A 26,443-nucleotide genomic window follows, 5' to 3' on the forward strand; every position below is an offset into this window, starting at 1 on the left:
TTTTTTTTAATTCAAGTATAGTTGATTTACAATGTTGTGTTAATTAGCACAATGTTATGCTAATCCCAAACTCCCATGTACACTTAAAATTTTGTAAATAAAATTTTATTTTAAGTAAATTATATCTCAATAAAGCTGAGTTTTGAAAATGATGGAAAAAAAAAGTCAAAGTATTACTTTTCAACTATGTCCTTCCATACCTGCCCACTTTAAATAAAAGATGGCCCATCAAAGTCACCGGTGCTTGATTAACCTCCAAAACAGTGCTGGTTTGTGCAGTGGAAGTGTGACACAAGCTGAAATTCAGGAGAACTGATGGCAAGAAACCACCATGGAGTAGAAGAGAAGAGATGACAGTGTAATTGGCAAATAACAAGGTGGAGAGTGAGTGTGGGCAAGTCTTTCAAGAAATGTGATCTGAAGAGGGAGAGAACTGGAAAGGGGTACAGTCCCTGATATTTGTTTCCTTCTTAGAACTTACTGTTATTTATAATTTTAAAAAATTATTTCTTTTTTCTATCCTACCAACAAGCTAGTTGGTAAGATATACAGTAAGTCTTACATGAGGGCAAGAACTAGGTATGTTTCCTATTCACTGTTGCATTCCCAGTAGAATACCTAACACAGTCAACAAATATGAATGATTGAATGAATGTATGAGACAAGCTTGAATTTTTGTTTTTCACTCAATAGCAAAGCTTTGTCCAGCTTACATATGGGGACATTGGTTCTTGTTTGGTTTCCAGAATGTGGGTTACTCATATGCCCAGCCATTATAATCAGACTATATTTAACCTTTAGGCTAATAAACATACATGTGCGGGCGAACTCAGAGTGCCTCATCTGATTTGACACCTGCCTATACATTCTACCTCTAGTTCATCAGAAAGCTTCCTAGGTGCAACAGCAAACATCAAAGCATTTCAGCCTTTAATATGGTTAATGCATCCATCCCTTCTTCTAAAGAGAGAAGGCACAGGGAGCTCTGGCCAGCAGGGGTGGGGGGAATGTAGGCACAGGATACTCGGAAAACAAGAGCTGGCATTCTGGGACCAGCACTAATGGGGGAATTCATATTAGATCTGGGTGACAGCAGCAGTCACCAGAAAGAAACTGCACATTGGTGGGGACTGTCAGAGGCCTCAGCTTGTTTTGGATGAACCCTGCCTGCACTCTTCATCTCCCTTAATTTTGATCAGTGGTTCACGAAATAAACAATGATTCACTTCCAGTTGATAATGATAAAGAGTTGCCTTGCAGAGAACATCGGAGTATTAGTTACAAGCAATTCTGGTTTGAAAATCGATCAGTTGTGAGTTTCCAACAGTGACTAATGTACCACAAAAACTGAATTGGTGGCTTGCAGATCTCAGCACTGGATGTGAACCATAGTGAATCATGGGCACTAAACAACCAGCTGTACCTTGGTGACACTGAGATGTTTTTCTCAGCCCATTCAATCTACAAAAAGCTGATAGGAGGGATTTAAATAAAGAATGACAGCTCTTCTGATATGATAATTGTCTCCTGAATAGGAAACCTTAATCCTAATAGGCAGATTTGACCAAAGCACATAAAAACAAACACGTTTTTAAGGAGGACTTTTATGCTAGCAAAGACATTTTACTCTAAGACATTTGTATTGTGGCCAATTTGTAAATATTTGCAGGATGAAGATAAATACCTCAAAGAATTCTACCAATGGTTACTGGGAGATGTGGGGAAATAGCAAAAGTGAAAATAATATCTGGGCTTTCTAATAGGTGGAGTCATAGAAATACTTGGAGTTTTGTTAATATGAAAGATTTGCATTTTTCGTCTATTAGAGATGGTGTGACAGGGGGCACACACTCACGACAAAGAAGAAAAAGACAGGCAGGGGTTCCCACACTGCTGAAATGGTTCGAGTCACTAAACTTGGTTAAATGTTGCTTTCTATTCTTCTAGAATTTATTGTTTCTATTTTAATTTCGTACATATATTATTATATGCGAACTCAGGGACCTTTGAAAACATGACCTATACTTCAGAAATTTAATAAGTATGACTTAGGTCTTCCAGCTCAGGGGAGTATTCCATTCAATCAGTAAATTTAAGCCTGAAGAGGAATAACTATGTTCTACCAACAGCTGTTATACAGAAAAACTATGCAGTATTTCCAAGCCTTTATTAAAGGGTATTTTCTTTCAAAGATTCATAAATTGGAGGATTGTTCTCAGAGTTGCTATTCCAGGTTTTAGCAATTAGAATGAAGGCCTATAATAGGGAGGTTACTAGTAACTAATTTAACACTGTTTAATTAATCCTTTTTCCTTAAACCTTATTCACCTTTAAGAGATGAGGAAAAGATCCTAAGTTAAAAACCCTCATGGTCAGTGTGGGGCTGACATTGCATCACTGTAGAAACATATCCTACGATTTTTAAATGCACCTTCTAGCTGTAGGTAAAGCACATAATTTGCAACCAAGACAATTTTTTTTAAGTACTGAAAATAAATATTTCTAAAAATTTTTCAGAAAAAAATTCATAAGGATTATAAATCTTCTTATAAAGCATCAGTTAATCACAAAGTCAAAATACTTTTAATTATCGTTTTCAGTGAAGTCCTCTATCTAAAGAAATTTTCAAAACTGTCCTAGAGTATTATATATTTGAAAGTCCTCACTAAAGTAGTTAATTCAGCAAGAGTGTATTTAACGCTTACTGTGTGCCAGGCATCATGCTAAGTCCTAGGGACAGGATAAGTGAGATGCTATCCTGCTCTCAAGTAATGTGATCTGAGCAGAAATATGTAGAGAACTTAGCCGCCATTTTGATTTTAATGCATTTCTTTAAATTTTTAAAGGTTTTTAAATTTAAAACCCTATGAACTATTTATTCTCTATCTTTCTACTAAAAAATGAGAATACAAACAGTAAATTTTCACCACAGAATTTAATTTAAGAGCCTTTTATTCAGTACCTGGGCAACAAGTAATTCGAAATGACCTCTATTTCTTGGGAGAAAAATGAATATGCTCTGGACAAGACAAATCAACTAATAGCCAAATCAGTAAATACATTTAAATTTTTCCTGGGGAATATTCATTTTTAAATATAGATATCCCTCCAGCCTTCTCTCTCACCTTCTGAATATCCTTCCTGTTCTTATTTCCTCCTGTCCTAATCGTGGACTAGTACTAGACCCAGTACTAGTCTAGCATCTATCAGCAATATTCCAGAAAACTATTCTTGCCAAGCTCATCACTGATGGTCCTCTTAGAGTGAAATCCCATAGACACTTTGCATTTTGATCTTATTTGATATATCACTAGCATTTGACAATTGACATTGTTATGTCTCTTGATATTCTCTCTTCTCTTGGCATCTATGACACACCCTTTTCGGACTTTTCATTCTTTTTGTCCCCTCTTTCTCTGTCTTCTCTCCAGATGCCTCTTCTGCCTGCTCCCAAATAAAAGAGCTCCGTAGGTTTACTCTAGTAGATCTTTTATTTTCACTGTACACCCACTCAAACACCCCATACATGTAGATAATGACATCTACAAAAGTATAAACATGTAAACCAAGAAATAAATGTTAGTTATACTTCTGTCTCAGACCTCATTCCCTCACTCCTCAGCTTCAGATCCCATATAAGGACCTGCTTACTAGGTATCTCAATTAGTAGATCAAGTTCAGCATGCTCAAGCCTGAATTCATTATGCCTTCATTTAAGACTCAGTTCTCCACCAGGATTTCCTGTCTCAGTGAGTAACATAAGCTCCTGTTCAGCTTCTCAAGCCTAACTACTCAGCGATACCCTGAACTTCTCCCTCTGCCTCACTCCACATACCTAACCAATCACCATGTTTCTGGCTCCTACTTATCCTGAGGTGACACTTCAGCCCTAGCAAAACCATCCCGAGAGCTCACCTTGAACCTACACCTTGGTGGGTATTACCTCCTGCCCCCAAATTTCTCACTGGACAGAAAATTATGCTGTCAGAGTCCTTATTTTCTCTCTCAAAGTTGTATTCTCAGCAACATGGAGAGCACCTGGTGCTCATAATACCAGTCATAACATATCATAATACCAGTTAAAACAACTAACACACAATAGTAAGTAATAAAACCAGGACCGAAAGCCAGGCAACTGGCTTCAGAGCCTGCTTCTAATCACTATTTCATATTGTACTCAGCGCTTAAGTATTTACTTAAATAAGTTAAATGCAAACAAGACTTGTTCTTAATTCAGCAAAATTAAGTCTCGAAGGGCATGGGATTGTGTTAATGCCCAGGCATAAATATACACCTGAGAGTTAAATTCCTCAGGCATAAATATAGAATTTACTTTTTAAATGAAAATCTCTAAATCATATGACAACACATTAATTCAACAAAACAGTAATGCAACATCAATCATCTTTTTAGCCGGAAGTAGGAAACAACACCTAGCAAGAAAACCAGGTGACGCATATCCTTGGATTCTTCTGCTGAGAAGTAGCCAGATTTAAATGGAGCTTGTTAACTTAGTGCAATGTTTAAAGTTCAGGTGACTGATTCAGTAGGTACTGTTACATGCTTTGGGCTAAAAATGTTCTGCTTTTCCTCACAGAGGCAGCTTTTAATTAAAGATAGACAACTGTGTAAAGAGACATGTTGAGATAGAAGGAAGGCTGAAGGCAAAAAGACAAAATCCATCCAGAGAGAAGATATGGGCTAATTTATTATTTGGGAAGTGAGGCAAAAAGCTGTGCATAATCTAGTTGCCCCTGGAAACTTTCATGAATCATTGTCTAATGTAAAAATTCTGTTCATAATCATGATGGAATTATACAGAGCATATTAAAATATAATTAGCATCCTCTCTATTAAAAATCAATATGCAGTACTTTTCTAGTTAAAAATGTAGAGTCACAGAACCTTCAAGATTGATGAAAATTTAAAGTGATTTATTTTTCTCATTCATTGTGAAAATCCTGTATAGCATCCCTGAAAGACTATGTAGCTTTGGCAGGAATACTTCCACTGATGGGGAATTCAGCAGTTCATCAGGCAGGTTCATTCAGCACTCAGATGCTCGCATTATTAGGGAATTCTTTCATACATGTATCCAAAGCTGCTTCCATGTGACTTAACACTCATTGACTCATATCTTAGTCCATTTGGGCTTTTATGACAAAGTATCACACACTGGGTGGCTTATATACAACAGAAATTTATTTCTCACAATTCTGGAGGCTGGAAGTCCAAGATAAAGGCACCAGCATGGTTATGTTTGGTAAGCGCCTCCTTCCTAATTCATAGCTGGCACCTTCTCGCTGTGTCCTCACATGGTGGAAAGGGCTAGGGGTCTCTGTGAGGCCTTTTTTGTAAACTCACTGATCCCATTTCTGAGGGCTCCACCATCATGACCTAAGCACCTTCCAAAGGCCCCACTGGCTAAATACCATCACATAGGGCATTAGGATTTCAACACAGGAATTTTGGAGGGAAACAAATATTCAGACTATAGCAGTCCATATTCTGGCCTCTGGAGCAAAGCAGACAGAATTACTCACTCTCCCACACCTTAATCTTACAGTAGAAAATAGCACTGTAGAGCTGAAAAGGACCACAAAAAATAACAAAACATCCCTTTTACAGAAAAGAAAATGGAAACTCAAAGTAGTCATACAGGTCACACAGTTGGATATTAGTAGAGCTATTACTAAAACCCTTCTAACTGACATTTCCCCTGATTCTCAGGTCCTTTTTATTACTTTATTCCATTTTTTATTATTATTATCATGTCACTCTTCCACACATGTATGTTAAGACAATAATTGTTTCTTAAAGTGAAATTAAGGAAACACTCCCATTTACCATTGCAACAAAAAGAATCGAATACGTAGGAATAAACCTACCTAAGGAGACAAAAGACTGTATGCAGAAAACTATAAGACACTGATGAAAGAAATTAAAGATGATACAAACAGATGGAGAGATATATCACGTTCTTGGATTGGAAAAATCAATATTGTGAAAATGACTATACTACACAAAGCAATCTACAGATTCAATGCAATCCCTATCAAACTACCAATGGCATTTTTCACAGAACTAGAACAAAAAATTTCACAATTTGTATGGAAACACAAACGATCCCAAATAGCCAAAGCAATCTTGAGAAAGAAAAATGGAGCTGGAGGAATCAGTCCCCCTGAGTTCAGACTATACTACAAAGCTACAGTAATCAAGACAGAATGGTCCTGGCACAAAAACAGAAATATAGATCAAAGGAACAGGCTAGAAAGCCCAGAGATAAACCCATGCACATATGGTCACCTTATTTTTGATAAAGGAGGCAAGAATATACAATGGAGAAAAGATAGCCTCTTCAATAAGTGGTGCTGGGAAAACTGGACAGCTACATGGAAAAGAATAAAATTAGAACACTCTCTAACACCATACACAAAAATAAGCTCAAAATGGATTAAATACCTAAATGTAAGGCCAGACACTATCAAACTCTTAGAGGAAAACATAGGCAGAACACTCTATGACATAAATCACAGCAAGATCCTTTTTGACCCACCTCCTAGAGAAATGGAAATAAAAAGAAAAATAAACAAATGGGACCTAATGAAACTTAAAAGCTTGTGCACAGCAAAGGAAACCATAAACAAGATGAAAAGACAACCCTCAGAATGGGAGAAAATATTTGCAAATGAAGCAACTGACAAAGGATTAATCTTCAAAATTGAGACTTCCAGGGAAGATGGCGGAAGAGTAAGATGCAGAGATCACCGTCCTCCCCACAGATACATCAGAAGTACAGCTACACGTGGAACAACTCCTACAGAACACCTACTGAACGCTGGCAGAAGACCCCAGACCTCCCAAAAAGCAAGAAACTCCCCACGTACCTGGGTAGGGCAAAGTGGAGAGATTCCCGCACAGAGGATCGGTGCCGACCGGCACTCACCAGCCCGAGAGGCTTGTCTGCTCGCCCGCCGGGGCGGGCGGCACTGGAAGCTGAGGCTCGGGCTTTGGTCAGAGCACAGGGAGAGGACTGGGGCTGGTGGCGAGAACTCAGCCTGAAGGGGGCTAATGTGCCACAGCTAGCCGGGAAGGAGTCCGGGAAAACTCTGGAGCTGCCAAAGAGACAAGAGACTTTTTCTTCCCTCTTGGTTTCCTGGTGCGCGAGGAGAGGGGATTAAGAGCACTGCTTAAAGGAGCTCCACAGACGGGCACGAGTCGCGGCTGAAAGCACGGAGCCCAGAGACGGGCGTGGGACGCTGGGGCTGCTGCTGCCGCCGACAAGAAGCCTGTGTGCAGGGCAGGTCACTGTCCACGCCGCCCTTCCGGGAGCCTGCACAGCCCGCCACTGCCGGGGTCTCGGGATCCAGGGATGGCTTCACTGGGAGAACGCACGGCGCGCCTCGGGCTGGTGCAATGTCACGCCGGCCTCTGCCGCTGCAGGCTGGCCCAGCACTCCGTGCCCCTCACTCCCCGGTGGCCTGAGTGAGCCAGAGTCCCCGAAGCGGCTGCTCCTTTAACCCTGTCCTGTCTGAGCGACGAACAGACGCCCTCTGGCAACCTACATGCAGAGGCGGGGCCAAATCCAAAGCTGAGACCCGGGAGCTGTGAGAACAAAGAAGAGAAAGGGAAACCTCTCCCAGCAGCCTCAGAAGCAGCGGATTAAAGCTCCACAAGCAACTAGATGTACCCTGCATCTGTGGAATACATGAATAGACAACAAATCATCCCAAATTGAGGAGCCAGGAGTCAGTGCTGTGCCTCTGAGGTGGGAGAGACAACTTCAGGACACTGGTCCACAAGAGACCTCCCAGCTCCACATAATAACAAACGGCGAAAATCTTCCAGAGATCTCCATCTCAACACGAGCACCCAGCTTCACTCAACGACCAGCAAGCTACAGTGCTGGACGCCCTATACCAAACAACTAGCAAGACAGGAACACAACACCACCCATTAGCAGAGAGGCTGCCTAAAATCATAAAAAGTCTGCAGACACCCCAAAACACACCACCAGACTTGAACCTGCCGACCAGAAAGACAAGATCCGGCCTCATCCACCAGAACACAGGCACTAGTCCCCTCCACCAGGAAGCCTACACAACCCACTAAACCAACCTTAGCCACTGGGGACAGACACCAAAAACAACAGGAACTACGAACCTGCAGCCTGCAAAAAGGAGACCCCAAACACAGTAACATAAGCAAAATGAGAAGACAGAGAAACACACAGCAGGAGAAGGAGGAAGATAAAAACCCACCAGACCTAACAAATGAAGAGGTAATAGGCAGTCTACCTGAAAAAGAATTCAGAATAATGATAGTAAAGATGATCCAAGATTCTATTTCCAAGATCCAAAATCTTGGAAATAGAATAGACAAAATGCAAGAAACAGTTACCAAGGACCTAGAAGAACTAAAGATGAATCAAGCATCGATTAAAAACACAATAAATGAAATGAAAAATACTGTAGATGGGATCAATAGCAGAATAACTGAGGCAGAAGAACGGATAAGTGAGGTGGAAGATAAAATAGTGGAAATAACTGATGCAGAGCAAAATAAAGAAGAAAGAATGAAAAGAACAGAGGACAGTCTCAGAGACCTCTGGGACAACATTAAACACACCAACATTCGAATTATAGGGGTTCCAGAAGAAGAAGAGAAAAAGAAAGGGACTGAGAAAATATTTGAAGAGACTATAGTTGAAAACTTCCCTAATATGGGCAAGGAAATAGTTAATCAAGTCCAGGAGGCACAGAGAATCCCATACAGAATAAATCCAAGGAGAAATACGCCAAGACACATATTAATCAAACTGTCAAAAATTAAACACAAAGAAATCATATTAAAAGCAGCAAGGCAAAAACAACAAATAACACACAAGGGAATCCCCATCAGGATAACAGCTGATCTCTCAGCAGAAACTCTACAAGCCAGAAGGGAGTGGCAGGACATACTTAAAGTGATGAAAGAGAAAAACCTGCAACCAAGATTACTCTACCCAGCAAGGATCTCATTCAGATTTGATGGAGAAATTAAAACCTTTACAGACAAGCAAAAGCTGAGAGAGTTCAGCACCACCAAACCAGCTTTACAACAAATGCTAAAGGAACTTCTCTAGGCAAGAAACACAACAGAAGGAAAAGACCTACAATAACGAACCCAAAACAATTAAGAAAATGGGAATAGGAACATACATATCGATAATTACCTTATATGTAAATGGACTAAATGCTCCCACCAAAAGACACAGATTGGCTGAATGGATACAAAAACAAGACCCATATATATGCTGTCTACAAGAGACCCACTTCAGACTTAGAGACACATACAGACTGAAAGTAAGGGGATGGAAAAAGATATTCCATGCAAATGGAAACCAAAAGAAAGCTGGAGTAGCAATTCTCATTTCAGACACAATAGACTTTAAAATAGAGACTACTCGAAGAGACAAAGAAGGACACTACATAATGATCAAGGTATCGATCCAAGAAGAAGATAAAATAATTGTAAATATTTATGCACCCAACATAGGAGCACCTCAATACATAAGGCAAATACTAACAGCCATAAAAGGAGAAATCGACAGTAACACAACCATAATGGGGACTTTAACACCCCACTTTCACCAATGGACAGATCATCCAAAATGAAAATAAATAAGGAAACACAAGCTTTAAATGATACATTAAACAAGATGGACTTAATTGATATTTATAGGACATTCCATCCAAAAACAACAGAATACACATTTTTCTCAAGTGCTCATGGAACATTCTCCAGGATAGATCATATCTTGGGTCACAAATCAAGCCTTGGTAAATTTAAGAAAATTGAAATGGTATCAAGTATCTTTTCTGACCACAATGCTATGAGACTAGATATCAATTACAGGAAAAGAGCTGTAAAAAATACAAACACATGGAGGCTAAACAACACACTACTTAATAACGAAGTGATCACTGAAGAAATCAAAAAGGAAATTAAAAAATACCTAGAAACAAATGACAATGGACACAACGACCCAAAACCTATGGGATGCAGCAAAAGCAGTTCTAAGAGGGAAGTTTATAGCAATAAAATCCTACCTTAAGAAACAGGAAACATCTCGAATAAACAACCTAACCTTGCACCTAAAGCAATTAGAGAAAGAAGAACAAAAACATCCCAAAGTTAGCAGAAGGAAAAAAATCATAAAAATCAGATCAGAAATAAATGAAAAAGAAATGAAGGAAACAATAGCAAAGATCAATAAAACTAAAAGCTGGTTCTTTGAGAAGATAAACAAAATTGATAAACCATTAGCCAGACTCATCAAGTAAAAAAGGGAGAAGACTCAAATCAATAGAATTAGAAATGAAAAAGGAGAAGTAACAACTGACACTGCAGAAATACAAAAGATCATGAGAGATTACTACAAGCAACTCTATGCCAATAAAATGGACAACCTGGAAGAAATGGACAAATTCTTAGAAATGCACAAGCTGCCAAGACTGAATCAGGAAGAAATAGAAAATATGAACAGACCAATCACAAGCACTGAAATTGAAACTGTGATAAAAAAATCTTCCAACAAACAAAAGCCCAGGACCAGATGGCTTCACAGGCGAATTCTATCAAGCATTTAGAGAAGAGCTAACACCTATTCTTCGCAAACTGTTCCAAAATATAGCAGAGGGAGGAACACTCCCAAACTCATTCTACGAGGCCACCATCACCTTGATACCAAAACCAGACAAGGATGTCACAAAGAAAGAAAACTAAGGCCAATATCACTGATGAACATAGATGCAAAAATCCTCAACAAAATACTAGCAAACAGAATCCAACAGCACATTAAAAGGATCATAAACCATGATCAAGTGGGGTTTATTCCAGGAATGCAAGGATTCTTCAATATACGCAAATCAATCAATGTGATACACCATATTAACCAACTGAAGGAGAAAAAACATATGATCATCTCAATAGATGCAGAGAAAGCTTTCGACAAAATTCAACACCCATTTATGATAATAACCCTGCAGAAAATAGTCATAGAGGGAAATTTCCTCAACATAATAAAGGCCATATATGAAAAACCCACAGCCAGCATCGTCCTCAATGGTGAAAATCTGAAACCATTTCCACTAAGATCAGGAACAAAATAAGGTTGCCCACTCTCACCACTCTTATTCAACATAGTTTTGGAAGTTTTAGCCACAGCAATCAGAGAAGAAAAGGAAATAAAAGGAATCCATATCGGAAAAGAAGAACTAAGGCTGTCACTGTTTGCAGATGACATGATACTATACATAGAGAATCCTAAAGATGCTACCAGAAAACTACTAGAGGTAATCAATGAATTTGGTAAAGTAGCAGGATACAAAATTAATGCACAGAAATCACTGGCATTCCTATATACTAATGATGAAAAATCTGAAAGTGAAATCAAGGAAACACTCCCATTTACCATTGCAACAAAAAGAATAAAATATCTAGGAATAAACCTACCTAAGGAGACAAAAGACCTGTATGCAGAAAAGTATAAGACACTGATGAAAGAAATTAAAGATGATACAAATAGATGGAGAGATATACCATGTTCTTGGATTGGAAGAATCAACATTGTGAAAATGACTCTACTACCCAAAGCAATCTACAGATTCAATGCAATCCCTATCAAACTACCACTGGCATTTTTCACAGAACTAGAACAAAAAATTTCACAATTTGTATGGAAACACAAAAGACCCCGAATAGCCAAAGCAATCTTGAGAACGAAAAATGGAGCTGGAGGAATCAAGCTCCCTGACTTCAGACTATACTACAAAGCTACAGTAATCAAGACAGTATGGTACTGGCACAAAAACAGAAAGATAGATCAATGGAACAGGATAGAAAGCCCAGAGATAAACCCACGCACATATGGTCACCTTATCTTTGATAAAGGAGGCAGGAATGTACAGTGGAGAAAGGACAGTCTCTTCAATAAGTGGTGCTGGGAAAACTGGACAGAGACATGTAAAAGTATGAGATTAGATCACTCCCTAACACCATACACAAAAATAAGCTCAAAATGGATTTAACACCTAAATGTAAGGCCAGACACTATCAAACTCTTAGAGGAAAACATAGGCAGAACACTCTATGACATAAATCACAGCAAGATCCTTTTTGACCCACCTCCTAGAGAAATGGAAATAAAGACAAAAATAAACACATGGGACCTAATGAAACTTAAAAGCTTTTTTACAGCAAAGGAAACCATAAACAAGACCAAAAGACAACCCTCAGAATGGGAGAAAATATTTGCAAATGAAGCAACTGACAAAGGATTAATCTCTAAAATTCATAAGTGGCTCATGCAGCTCAATAACAAAAAAACAAACAACCCAATCCAAAAATGGGCAGAAGACCTAAATAGACATTTCTCCACAGAAGATATACAGACTGCCAACCAACACATGGAAGGATGCTCAACATCTTTACTCATTAGAGAAATGCAAATCCAAACTACAATGAGATATCATCTCACACCAGTCAGAATGGCCATCATCAAAAAATCTAGAAACAATAAATGCTGGAGAGGGTGTGGAAAAAAGGGAACACTCTTGCACTGCTGGTGGGAATGTGAATTGGTACAGCCACTATGGAGAATGGTATGGAGGTTCCTTAAAAAACTACAAATAGAACTACCATATGACCCAGCAATCCCACTACTGGGCATATACCCTGAGAAAAGCATAATTCAAAAAGAGTCATGTACCAAAGTGTTCATAGCAGCCCTATTTACAATAGCCCAGAGATGGAAACAACCTAAGTGTCCATCATCCGATGAATGGATAAAGAAGATGTGGCACATATATACAATGGAATATTACTCAGCGATAAAAAGAAATGAAATTGAGCTATTTGTAATGAGGTGGATGGACCTAGAGCCTGTCATACAGAGTGAAGTAAGTCAGAAAGAGAAAGACAAATACTGTATGCTGACACATATATATGGAATTTAAGAAAAAAAAATGTCATGAAGAACATAGGGGTAAGACAGGAATAAAGACTCAGACCTACTAGAGAATGGACTTGAGGATATGGGGAGGGGGAAGGGTAAGCTGTGACAAAGTGAAAGAGCGGCATGGACATATATACACTACCAAACGTAAGGTAGATAGCTAGTGGAAGCAGCCGCATAGCACAGGGAGATCAGCTTGGTGCTTTGTGACCGCCTGGAGGGGTGGGATAGGGAGGGTGGGAGGGAGACGCAAAAGGGGGGGATATGGGAACATATGTATATGTATAACTGATTAAATCTGTTATAAAGCAAAAAAAAAATCTTCAAAATTTACAAGCAGCTCATGCAGCTCAATAGCAAAAAAACAAACAATCCAATCCAAAAATGGGCAGAAGATCTAAATAGACATTTCTCCAAAGAAGATATACAGATTGCCAACTAACACATGAAGGAATGCTCAACATCACTAATCACTAGAGAAAGGCAAATCAAAACTACAATGAGATATCACCTCACACCAGTCAGAATGGCCATCATCAAAAAATCTAGAAACAATAAAGGCTGGAGAGGGTGTGGAGAAAAGGGAACACTCCTGCACTGTTGGTGGGAATGTAAATTGATGTAGCCACTATGGAGAACAGTATGGAGGTTCCTTAAAAAACTAAAAATAGGGCTTCCCTGGTTGCGCAGTGGTTGAGAGTCCGCCTGCCGATGCAGGGGACATGGGTTCGTGCCCCGGTCCGGGAAGATCCCACATGGTGCTGAGCGGCTGGGCCCATGGGCCGTGGCTGCTGGGCCTGCGCATCCGGAGCCTGTGCTCCACAATGGGAGAGGCCACAACAGTGGGAGGTCCGCGTACAGCAAAAAAAAAAAAACTAAAAATAGAACTACCATACGACCCAGCAATCCCACTACTGGGCATATACCCTGAGAAAACCATAATTCAAAAAGAGTCATGTACCACCATGTTCATTGCAGTTCTATTTACAATAGCCAGGACATGGAAGCAACCTAAGTGTCCATCGACAGATGAATGGATAAAGAAGATGTGGCACATATATACAATGGAATATTACTCAGCCATAAAAAGAAACGAAATTGAGTTATTTTTAGTGAGGTGGATGGACTTAGAGTATGTCATACAGAGTGAAGTAAGTCAGAACGAGAAAAACAAATACCGTATGCTAACATATATATATGGAATCTAAAAAAATAAATGGTCATGAAGAACCTTGGGGCAGGAAGGGAATAAAGACTCAGACCTACTAGAGAATGGACTTGAGGAGACGGGGAGGGGGAAGGGTAAGCTGGGACAAAGTGAGAGAGTGGCATGGACATATATACACCACCAAATGTAAAATAGGTAGCTAGTGGGAAGCAGCCACATAGCACAGGGAGATCAGCTTGGTGCTTTGTGACCACTAGAAGGGTGGGATAGGGAGGGTGGGAGGGAGGGAGTTGCGAGATGGAAGAGATATGGAGATATATGTATATGTATAGCTGGTTCACTTTGTTCTAAAGCAGAAACTAACACACCATTGTAAAGCAATTATACTCCAATAAAGATGTTAAAAAAACAAAAATAAAAAAAGTTTCCCCATTAAATAAAAAAGACAGTAATTGTTTCTTGATTAGCTCTTGAATGGTCAAAGTTAAACAACCTTGTTAGACTTGAATAATAACCATGATACTCAAAGCAGGAAAACCAGCAGTAGCTCATTTGTTTCACACTGAAGAATAAAGCTAATCATGATCAAAAGATGCCCACCCAAACCATGAAAGCACTAGATAAAGCACTTTAAAAAAATAAATATAAATATACTAATCATCAAAAAAAAAACCCACATAACTTTCTCTGTGCAACAGAGTGGAATGGAAGTGGACAGTTGTACACAGATGCACACAGCAATGCACTATGTTTTCCAATTTCCAGGCATCTAAGTAATCACAGACCACAGTTTTTACCAAATGATTTGCCACTATAATACCTGTATTACTATCTTTCCAGCCTTCAATGGCTTACCATTTGCAGAGGTATATTCCTCGCTCACACTACATGTGTTGTAAAGGATGCTGGGCTTATCCAGGTCATTCAGGGAACCTGAATGACAAGTGCTCCAGCTAGACACAAACTTCTACAGTGGCTACCTAGAAAGGAGCCCCTTTCAGTGCTTCTCACTGGCAATTAAATGCTTCTACCTAGAGGTGACACAAGCCTCTTTCACTCACATTTTAACTGGTCTAAGCAAGTCATGTGATCAGAGGGGGCAGAAAGGTGCAAACCTCTCATGTGTCTCCAAGGCAAGGAATTGAAGTATCCGGGAAGCCCTAATGACCACAAGCTCTACAAACTCCTTCCTCCACCAATTCCCCGACTAATCACAGAAGAGTGTCTTCCTTATTTTTTAAAAAGTTGTGCCTTTGGGAAATATCCCTAGATGCTTCCCCTCAAAAGCATATAATTTGTGTCTCCAGGGAGTAAATAAAGCGGGGAGATAGAAGCTAATATAAATATCATACTACTTATTTTTTTATGTCTATGTTTATGTATACATTTACTTCAGACACAGGTGAGTGAAAATGGGTACTGGTAGCCCCTCTGGAAAATAGAACAGTATGTGGCATTAACCTAGGATTTTGATTTTAAATTTTTATTCTTTTTAATTAACAAAAGAATGGGGCTTTGGAAGGGAAGTTCTATAAATAGTCTGCCCTTTCCCATTTAGTATTTTCAAATCAACCACAATTTAGTCTCCTCCCAGACATAGATGCCCATGTGTTATGGCAGACTCATCTTTGCACAATTACAGAAAGAAATAGGAACCATTCTTTCCAATGTAGAGACATCTATCACTAAGAATCAGAAAGAACCTAGCCACACAGTTGCAAATGAAATAGTTTCTGACAGGCATTTGTGAGTTAAAGCAGCTACACTTAGGTAAAGGTAAGTTTACCACAACAAAATTGCATGTTGTACTGTTTAAACTCATAATCACATTGCAACGTATAAAAGCTTTCCTTTGCAAAATTTCTTCACCACAGATTTATTACACGAATATGTCTCTCCTTAACTAGGGTAAAACCAAAAGAAAATACCTCTTTTTGAGTGGGTGACACACAGTATGTAAATACTATCATTTATTTCATTTAAAACCTTGCCAATGATTTCTGTATTTTTATCTCCTAGAGCTAAAAAGCAAATGCCCTTTACACTTGCTAAATCCTTTTTATCTGAAAAGTATGAACAAAACGGGAGATTTTTTGCATCCCACATAATTTCCATATTCAACATTTTGCATCAGATTTTTCTTTTTTAAAACCATGAATACTGTTGTCAAGATAATCTAACAGTATGTAATGGATAAAATAAGAAAAAATATGTTCAAAGCGGCATTTAAATTTTCCTCCAGTTGTTTTATGCTCTCCATGATTTGAAATATTACTTCTGAAATATAACAATAAAAATCATCTCTCAAATATATTACCTAATAATCAATAATTTTACAGAAACAATTACTACAAGAATAAGTGTGAATTTTAGTTTTGCTCTCCATTTAAGAATATTATCTATTTGTCAGTGACTAATTAAATTATTTTACCACATTCAAAATATGCTTTAGATTATCCATTGGGACTGTGTTATCACATATGTCAAAAATAAACACACTTGTATAAAAAGAGATTGGTAATACATAGATTTGAGTAATAACGTTCAAGGAAAATGTACTAAGATGATTAAGGAGAAATCTAGTATGGATTCCTCTCCTCTGAAACAACAATTGCAACTAAGAGTAGCTAATGACAACAATAATAGAGGCATTCAGATATGCATGGCTCATTTTTGCAAATGATATACGTGTGACCTTGGTAACTGGCCACATTGAAAAATAATCAATGGGCTTCTTTTGAAGATACATTAAATAATACAAAATATCTGCAAACATAGCAAGTAGATATTTTAAAAGAGAGATAGCCCATAAAGACTTTTTATATTAGAGTTTATCTCCTTTTAAATTATGATTATTAAAACCCCTGTACAGAATTCTATAGGGTAGAATGATTTCCCAGAATCTCACGTTCTTATTTAGCACTATTATCTAAACAAGGATTAAGTATAATCATTTGGAATTTGCACACCGATGTATCCTTTGTTTTTCTAGAGACAGTCTAATGTAATGCTTAATAACTGGGGCCCTGAAGTCAGAGACCTATGCTTATAATAATAGCACTTACTTACAGGGTTATCAGGATTAAATGAGTAAGTTCTTAGCATAGTGCCTGGAGCAAAACATATCTTCAAAGAATACTTGCTAAAATTATTATATTACATATTATTTAGTCAAGCTACATGAGGAGCTTACAAACAGGAAACAATATGAAGGTTAAATGTGCCATAAAATAGGCCACACTTGACTCAGAAGCAAGTTGTGAATAAACATCTACAAAATCATATTCATTTTTACATCATTATTGAAAAATCTACTTTTTGTTTACTTGCTGTTAATTGAGTTCAAAATGTCATATATCTGAAGCAACATTTAGTAATAGTGCTAAAGCACAAAGATAGCTTAGAGTGTATATTTTCCCCCAAGTACTTAGTGACCATGATTTTTGTAGCTTGTACATGAAAAAAAATCAACCCTCAGAGTTAGATCCAAGAATAAACAGACTTTTTTTTTTTTTCATTTTGAAAGGCAGGTGAACAGAACGCAATTTATGAAGTACAAGTCATCATCAATTACAAGGCTTCTGGGTGTTAATGTAGATAACTTTTCGTACATTGGGTTGAATCACTGTCACACGGCCTGGTGGAAGTGCCCTTCTTGCTGTCTCTATATTCCTACCATTTCTGTCTAAGCTTCTTCAAATATACATATATAATGTTGACTCCACAAAAAACAAAGTTCCATAAGACATGGATTGTTTTTTAATTGCAATGATTGGGCTGGAGAGCTAAAGGAAATTATTGGTACAAAAAGAAGTGCCAATGAGCCAGATGTGGTCTGTAAAGAGGTTCCTTCACTGTATGATTTCTTCAAAGCAAAATTATATCCTGTCAAATACACTGGAAATTCAGTACTTACTGGGGACATTTTTATACCCGATTCCATTGATGAAACTTATAGCTTATTTTTGCTGACTCAAAAACCTACTTACCTCTGGTAAAATCTTATTTGCTTTACTATATTAGTAAATGTATCTCTTGTAAATGTGTATATGCAACACTGTGTAAGCAGATATTAATTGATAAATAGAATAAAGGTTTTCATCATTTTAAAGGAGCACAGTGTCCACTAGAAGTGCCTCTCTAGATAGAATTTTATATATCTAAAGAAAACTAAATCTACCTCAAGTCCTTGTGAATGAGGCAAGACACATGTCAATAAATGAAACAATCTCTTACCAGAATAAAATAATCCTAACGTTTCCTTTCTTCCAGAAAGCTCTTGCAGATTTTCCCCAATCAGGATAGGGCTTGTCCTGAAGCATCATATCAGTGACCTGAAGCAATGGAAGAAACTTATTTAGCACTTTCATAAATCTTCCATTCAGGTTTAAATATGTATATAATTCACATTTTGCTAAGAATAAAATATGTATGTATTTTAACATTAGAATATATGCAGAGATAAAATTAGAAGAATATACTTCAGTTAAAAGTTTTAACGGTTCATTTGACTTCACATAATGAATGAGTATATTTAAGGCTGTTCAACGTATCAAATAGTGATATTTAAAAAAAAATCAAGATTACTTTATCCAAGGAGGCATCTTTAAGATATTATTAACTTCTCCATAGAAACAAAAACATAATAAATAAAATGTCATATTCTTTTTAAGTTTGTCTAAATCAGAAACTCCAAAATTCAAACATTTCCTGATGTGTCTAGATTTTTACCTATGTCATTAGTCAAAATATTACCTTCCTTTCTCTCCCTTTTTCCCTTCAGTGATGTGTGAGATATAAGACATGAACCCTTTTTATGGCATATTATTCTAATTATCCAGTATTCTTCCAAAAATGTTCCACCTCTTTTTCTCAGGTGCACAAATCCTGTCCGTCTTGGGTAAAGTCACATAACCACTGTGATGTTTTCACCATTCCCTCCAACAGTGGGAGCCTGATTCTTCCAGCTCCGTTTTTCGTTCTCAAGATTGCTTTGGCTATTCAGGGTCTTTTGTGTTTCCATACAAACTGTGAAATGTTTTGTTCTAGTTTTGTGAAAAATGCCATTGGTAGTTTGATAGGGATTGCATTGAATCTGTAGATTGCTTTGGGTAGTACAGTCATTTTCACAATGTTGATTCTTCCAATCCAAGAACATGGTATATCTCTCCATCTGTTTGTATCATCTTTAATTTCTTTCATCAGTTTCTTATAGTTTTCTACATACAGGTCTTTTGTCTCCTTAGGAAGGTTTATTCCTAGGTATTTGACTCTTTTTGTTGCAATGGTAAATGGGAGTGTTTCCTTAATTTCTCTTTCAGATTTTTCATCATTAGTGTATAGGAATGCAAGAGATTTCTGTGCATTAATTTTGTATCCTGCTACTTTACCAAATTCATTGATTGGCTCTGGTAGTTTTCTGGTAGCATCTTCAGGATTCTCTATGTATAGTATCATGTCATCTGCAAACAGTGACAGCTTTACTTCTTCTTTTCCAATTTGGATTCTTTTTATTTCTTTTTTTCCTCTGATTGCTGTGGCTAAAACTTCCAAAACTATGTTGAATAATAGTGGTGAGAGTGGGAAACCTTGTCTTGTTCCTGATCTTAGTGGAAATGGTTTCATTTTTGCACCATTGAGAATAATGTTGGATGTGGGTTTGTCATTTATTATGTTGAGGTAAGTTCCCTCTATGCTTACTTTCTGGAGGGTTTTTGTCATAAATGGGTGTTAAATTTTGTCAAAAGTTTTTTCTCCATCTATTGAGATGATTATATGGTTTTTCTCCTTCAATTTGTTAATATGGTGTATCACATTGATTGTGTTGCATATATGGAAGAATCCTTGCATTCCTGGGATAAACCCCACTTGATCACAGTGTATGATCCTTTTAATGTGCTGTTGGATTCTGTTTGCTAGTATCTTGTTGAGGATTTTTGCATCTATGTTCATCAGTGATATTGGCCTGTAGTTTTTGTGTGTGTGTGTGTGGCATCTTTGTCTGGTTTTGGTATCAGGGTGATGGTGGCCTCGTAGAATGAGTTGGGAAGTCTTCCTCCCTCTGCTATAATTTGGAAGAGTTTGAGAAGGATGGGTGTTAGCTCTTCTAAATGTTTGATAGAATTTGCCTGAGAATCCATCTGGTCCTGGGCTTTTGTTTGTTGGAAGATTTTAAATCACAGTTTCAATTTCAGTGCTTGTGATTAGTCTGTTTATATTTTTGATTTCTTCCTGGTTCAGTCTTGGAATGTTGTGCTTTTCTAAGAATTTGTCCATTTCTTCCAGGTTGTCCATTTTATTGGCATATAGTTGTTTGCAGTAATCTCTCACGATCCTTTGAATTTCTGGGAAATACTTATCATATTTTCTAGAAGGAAGCAATCTGCTGCCATATGACCGATTATCACAGCATCATGTTTTGTAAAAATGACATTCAAGGACAAAGGATTTTCTCAGGAAAATAGCAAGATGAGGCAAAAAACATTTTTTTCTGATGCCAGACAGCTGGTCTTTTTCACTCCCAGCTCCATCTCTTTTAAGTCATATCATCAGATCAGTGTCAGGTCACTTGCAGCTAAATTGGCAGGAGCAGAGACAGTCATTAAAGGGATGCATTCAATAAAGAAAAATCCAATTACCTTCTGCATTAGAGAAATCAAATTCATTTCTGGTGTTGGTCAAGGACAGTCTTTGTGGGAATAGATGCAGGAAAGGGGGGACTGAGCACAGTGCAAAAATATTGCTGTGTAGCATAAATACAATGTGAAACTTGTTGATGATTCACTCCAGGGAAGATTATTAGAATTTGAAATTGCTGGTCTTTCTTTCTAAGCTGGGAGACATTTGTCTAACTCTTTGAGTCTCACAGTCCTTCCCTTCTCCTTTCCTCTCTACTAGGTCTTTGCACAAAACTCAGAACTCCATTATGCCCCTTATCACATTATGCCTTGTTGGTAGTCTTTCTCAGTAGAATATAAACTTATTTTGGGGCTTCAGTATAGTATAATCTGAGCAAGAACATGCATGCTGAGATTTAAAAGTCAGTAAATGATCGTAAAAGCAAGTGATCTCTACAGAGATCTAAGTGAAAACTTTGCTCCTCTGTGAGTTGAGCCTATATGACATGGTGGTAACAAGAGCAGCAAGAAGATACAATGGCATCGGTAATATCTTGCATTTGCTAGAGAGCTTCATGGATTACAAAGCTCTTAGATGTACTCTTCTTAATAATTGTTGTAACAACTTTACAAAATAAGTCATTATATCCTGCCTTTCGCCCATGGAGAAAGAGAAGTTAGTGAGCAGGGTCACACTCCTAATGTACTGTTGTGTGCACCAGTTCTGGGGCCAGTCTCCCTGGCTTCTAATCCAAGTTTTGTCTCTTACTATTTTTTGATTTGGGGCAAAGTAATCAACCACTCTGTGTCTCAGTTTCTTATTCATCATCTATGGGCACACAATACATGTTAGCAGGTGTTATAATAATTATAGATGTTTATTGTTGATGTCTATCATTCTGCTTCCTGTGACTGTGTTGAATAACTGGATTTGGAGTCAAAGGGATTGACAATCAGTCTCATCTCTTCCATAAAGACAAAACTATCATATATTGAACCATTGGAAAATGACAAAGATACAGTACAATGTTAAAATACATTACAGATTAAATTGCTGTGAAAAATCAAAGGGAAGGGAGGTCAGCAACCAAAGGTTGCAATAATCTAAGAAGGTTTCATAGATTTGTGTAACATAACTGAGAATTAATTTGCATCTTGTACCATTCTCCAATTTTTCCAGTCTTATTTTCTTAGCCTGACTGTACATGTAGGTACTCACATGTAGGTACTACATATAGTTTTATGTTAAGCATGTGATATTAATAAAAAATACTGATTTATTAGGATACAAGGTCATAACATAATAACAATAACAGTAGCTACGTAGTGCCTCTCTTGAGATAGCTATTATGCAGTGGAGTATCATTTAAGAGAAATAAGTGCTATGCCATTAATACACAAGCATATACATTAAGGATATTAATGAACAAACATACACATACAATTTTGCAATGCTCTTTTACAACTTTTCTCTCTTTAACAATATATCTTGAACATTATTATATTTACATCACTACCTGTAAAACTATTTAAATAGTTTCTCCTTTTTCTGTCTTCTATCCTACATTCTTATGTGCATTTTACTTAATATAAAAGGTTTCTATTATTCCTGATTATTATCTTTATAATTAAACTTCATTTAATAGATGTATTTTATTATTTCTTTTGATTTTATTTATTCCCTAGTATGAGCATGGACAAAATTATTTTTCTGCTTCTTCTCCCTCTGCCTTCTCCACCTCCATCACCCTATTGTACTTATTATATTATTTTTCCTATTAACTTTTTGACTCTCTGAATATATTAAGTCCCTATTTTATTTATCATCTTTAAATGATACCTTTTCCCCTCATCTATAAAAGATGTGAACTTCAGAATATTATACTTTTTTACACCACATATCATTTCTATGTTGTTATGGTTTAAGAATACCTCTATATTCTGGTCTATAATCAGAAGCCATGCATTTCTTTTGACCTTAGTTCAAATTGCCTCAACAATCTTTTCCAGTACTACTGCTGGAGTTTTTCCACTACTTCCAATGACTGAACTTTTCTCTATAACACATTCTTCCGGAAGATTTGTGAAAACAATGCAGCCTACACCCAAATTGTTTATTTTCTTTACACCTGACCAATAATTAGGCTGAGTATAAAGTTACTGAATCACAATTGTTTTCCTTAGAATTGAAGGCATTGTTTTACTTTCTTAACACTGTTGAGTGATGCCAAGGAGCAGTATCAGAAAACTGGAACCAGAAAAATTTTTTTCCATCTTTACAGGTGAATTGATTTTTTAGTTGCTTGGATGCCCACAGTATTCTCTCTCTCACTTTTTTTTTTTTTAGTGTAATAATTTTGCTAAGTTTATTGATTGTTTTCTGTCACTTTTCTAGGCACAATTTGCCCTTTAAGTCTAAAGATTCACATGTTTCTTTATTCTATTAAGTCTTTTGGGAATACTTAACCATTACTTTACTTATCCATTTTTTTAGTTCTATTTTTTATTTTTTATTTTTATTTATTTATTTATTTATTTTTGCGGTACACGGGCCTCTCACTGTTGTGGCCTCTCCCGTTGCGGAGCACAGGCTCCGGACGCGCAGGCTCAGCGGCCATGGCTCACGGGCCCAGCCGCTCCGCGGCACGTGGGATCTTCCCGGACCGGCGCACGAACCCGTGTCCCCTGCATCGGCAGGTGGACTCCCAACCACTGTGCCACCAGGGAAGCCCAGTTCTATTTTTTAGAGACACAATTATGCAGATTCTGGGTTTTTTTCTGTTTTCTATGTCTACACCTCTTTTTAACTTTTAATTTCACTCACTCAGTCATATCATATCCCTTACTATGATTTTGGGTGTGTTGACTAATGTTTGTGGAGATTCCAATTTGACCTTTTTTTCTCTACATTTTTCTCTTCTGCATTCCTTTCCTGAGCCTACCATCTTTTGTTTCATCTTCTACTGTCTCACACCATCCTCTCTAAATTCTTTTATTTTTATTTTTTTATTAGTTTCTGCTTTATAACAAAGTGTATCAGTCATACATATACATCTGTTCCCACATCCCTTCCCTGATGCATCTCCCTCCCTCTCTAAATTCTTGTATCTTTGCTTTGAAACCTTATTTTATAAAGACAATGATTTCACTAATTTTTTTTAATTCACTGGGATATTTTTATCAAAATTTTCCTCTGGCTTGTGGTATCATTTTTCTGGTGGAGGGTTCTTCACCTGTTATTGGATTTTCTTGTTATTTTCTTCCCCTCTTTTATTCTTAATGACAAAATTCTCATACTGGTTCCTTTGGAATGGATCGCCTTCTGAATGATGTGAGGTTTTCCCTGGACTAGCATTCTGCAAGAGGCTCATGTTGAGGGGTGACTGGGCCCACTCCCAGTCAGAACAGCCCATCCCCATTATTCCAGGCCTTTCAGGGAGGGTCACCTACTTTGGAGAACTGTTCTTTGCCAACTTGGCCTGAAATCTGTAGTCACCATATGTCCTCTTAGCATTGTCATGAAACATAGTTGACAGTTACTACATTTGGCAACCCTCCATCATAGATCATGCTTCTGATTTAGGGATGTGATTTAGTTAGAATCAGATAAAGTTAGAATCTCTGACACTTATATTCCACACCCTTTTAGTTCATTGCCCAAATCTTCCTATTTTAAAATGGAAATTCTGTATTGTTACTTAAAATGATAATTAAAAGCCTTATTCATGAGGACAGGTATTCTGGGCAGTTTTGAGGCCATACCATCAAAAATAATTACTACATCTGTGATATACTTGTTTCCTTGTTTTAATGGTATTCATCAGTTGACCTAAATAGCATTCAAAGCTAGTTTTTATTTAACGCTGTTTTAGATTAATGCCTTCCCCAAATACAACTTTATTCAAAATAAAATAATGAAACGTAATATGAGATTATGTAGGTATTTGAACATAAGGTAATTTCAGATTTTCTGAGAGAATATTCTGAAGAAAAGCTTTGCTTCATATTCAGCATATATGTAACATAAAAATTTAATTAGGTTATCTGGCTACCTATATTTATTATATAAGTGAATTTTGAAAAAGTGTTTAGTTAATGGAATGATAAGTATTCTGTAAGAGCATTTATAATTTTCATCTCTTAAAGATAATAGTGTTAATACCTTCCCAATTTAATAGTGTCTTCCATCTCATGAAAATTAGATCAAAATATGCTATCAGCAATGGATGATTTTCATGAATTTCTACAATTACTTTTTAAACACTTGGATAAAGGTCCTTATATAATTGTTTCTATGACCAAGATTTGTTTTGTTTGTTTTTAGTTCCTTGTCCAGTTAAGAAAGTAAATTGAGATTATTAGTAATGTACTGCCCCACAGCTGCAATATTATTTTCCTGACTTTATTGATGCCACTTTTATTTAGATTTCATTGAGGCATATCACAGGTACACATTAATTGTACAAAATTCTTTAGATGGAATTATAAGCCAGTAATTGGCACTTACGAAGCATGAATAGGTAATTAATGCCAAATTTTCAATACCAAGCAAACCCATATTTTGGCAGGTGTTTTGAAATTCCCTATAGTGTTCACTCAGGGACAGGATGGGAAGTTACAATGTTCCTTTAATTTGTAATAGCAAACTTTACTTTTGAGGGCTTTAGCTGCCCAAAGAATTATGGTTCAGGGCACATAGCCAAAGCCAATATCAAAATGAGTGAATCTTCACATACCCAGGCCAAGAGGAGAGATTGCTTATCATTATGAATAACGTGAGCATGACAGTGAGTAATAAGTCATTGGTCACAAACCAGGAAATGTCAGCACTTAAGCTGGAGAGGAAGAAAAGATGGTGAGCAGGGCTCCAGTATTTCTTTAAATTGTTCCTTTTACTTCTATGCTTCTAAGCAGATTGATGGAAAGTCCTTGTTCATGCTGCAGCCATATATCCCCAAATTCTTCCCAATGTCATCAAAATTATAGTAAGAAGTCTGACTCCATTTTTTTTTTGATATTTGACTGCTGACTACTTTTAAGCTTCACCATCCACTCTTCTCCTTTTGCCCCACATCTGGGTAAGTTGATGAGAAAACCCTAGTACTCCTTCCCTTGGCATCAGCAGGAAGTCCAAACCACGAGCAGGAATTCTCACTCCAGAGCCACCCTAAATCCACCATAAAAACCCCATGTCAGTCTCTTTTTCTGACTCCTTCAAGCCATTTTTCGCCCTGTTTGGGAGCCACCATGCTCTCTGAAAACCTTCATTATGGGAGGAATAAACCTTTTCATACTCTGTTGGTGCAAGTGTGGCATCATCACTGTCAACACTTGAACAAATTTGAGATGGGGTCCATCCTACTTCTACGGAACGGTCACAACAATAGCAAACTTGACATCATCATGACAAATAGAGAGTTCTTTGTGATTTTTTTTCTCAGGTCTACTTTGAGATCCTAACTTTTTTGTTATGGAATCTTGGCATCTTCTGATACAAACATATTCTCATCACCAAACGGCAGTGCAAAAGTCTTCAAATGAACTGAGATACTCCTAAGAGATTGTCAAGGAAACGTCAATGTATTCTTGAAACTCTAGTTCCATGCACCAAAGGCTAATATTATATAAAGACAAAACCTACCTAAGTGACTAAAATGA

The 26,443-nt window shown here is 37.3% G+C and overlaps 1 protein-coding gene across 1 annotated transcript in view; it reads right to left on the minus strand.

Moving 5' to 3' along the window:
• The window catches only part of TMEM117 (transmembrane protein 117), a gene marked incomplete at its 5' end in the record, with an annotated part of 516,641 nt that overhangs the window by 174,030 nt on the left and 316,168 nt on the right, over positions 1-26,443 (minus strand). Inside the window, one exon of the mRNA XM_081247914.1 lies at positions 18,405-18,502. Coding sequence (XP_081104040.1) covers positions 18,405-18,502 — 98 coding nt within the window. The remainder of the gene's footprint in view (positions 1-18,404; positions 18,503-26,443) is intronic.

This window comes from Mesoplodon bidens (assembly GCF_964165515.1).
Source record: "Mesoplodon bidens genome assembly, chromosome: 11".
NCBI classification, from domain to species: Eukaryota; Metazoa; Chordata; class Mammalia; order Artiodactyla; family Ziphiidae; genus Mesoplodon; species Mesoplodon bidens.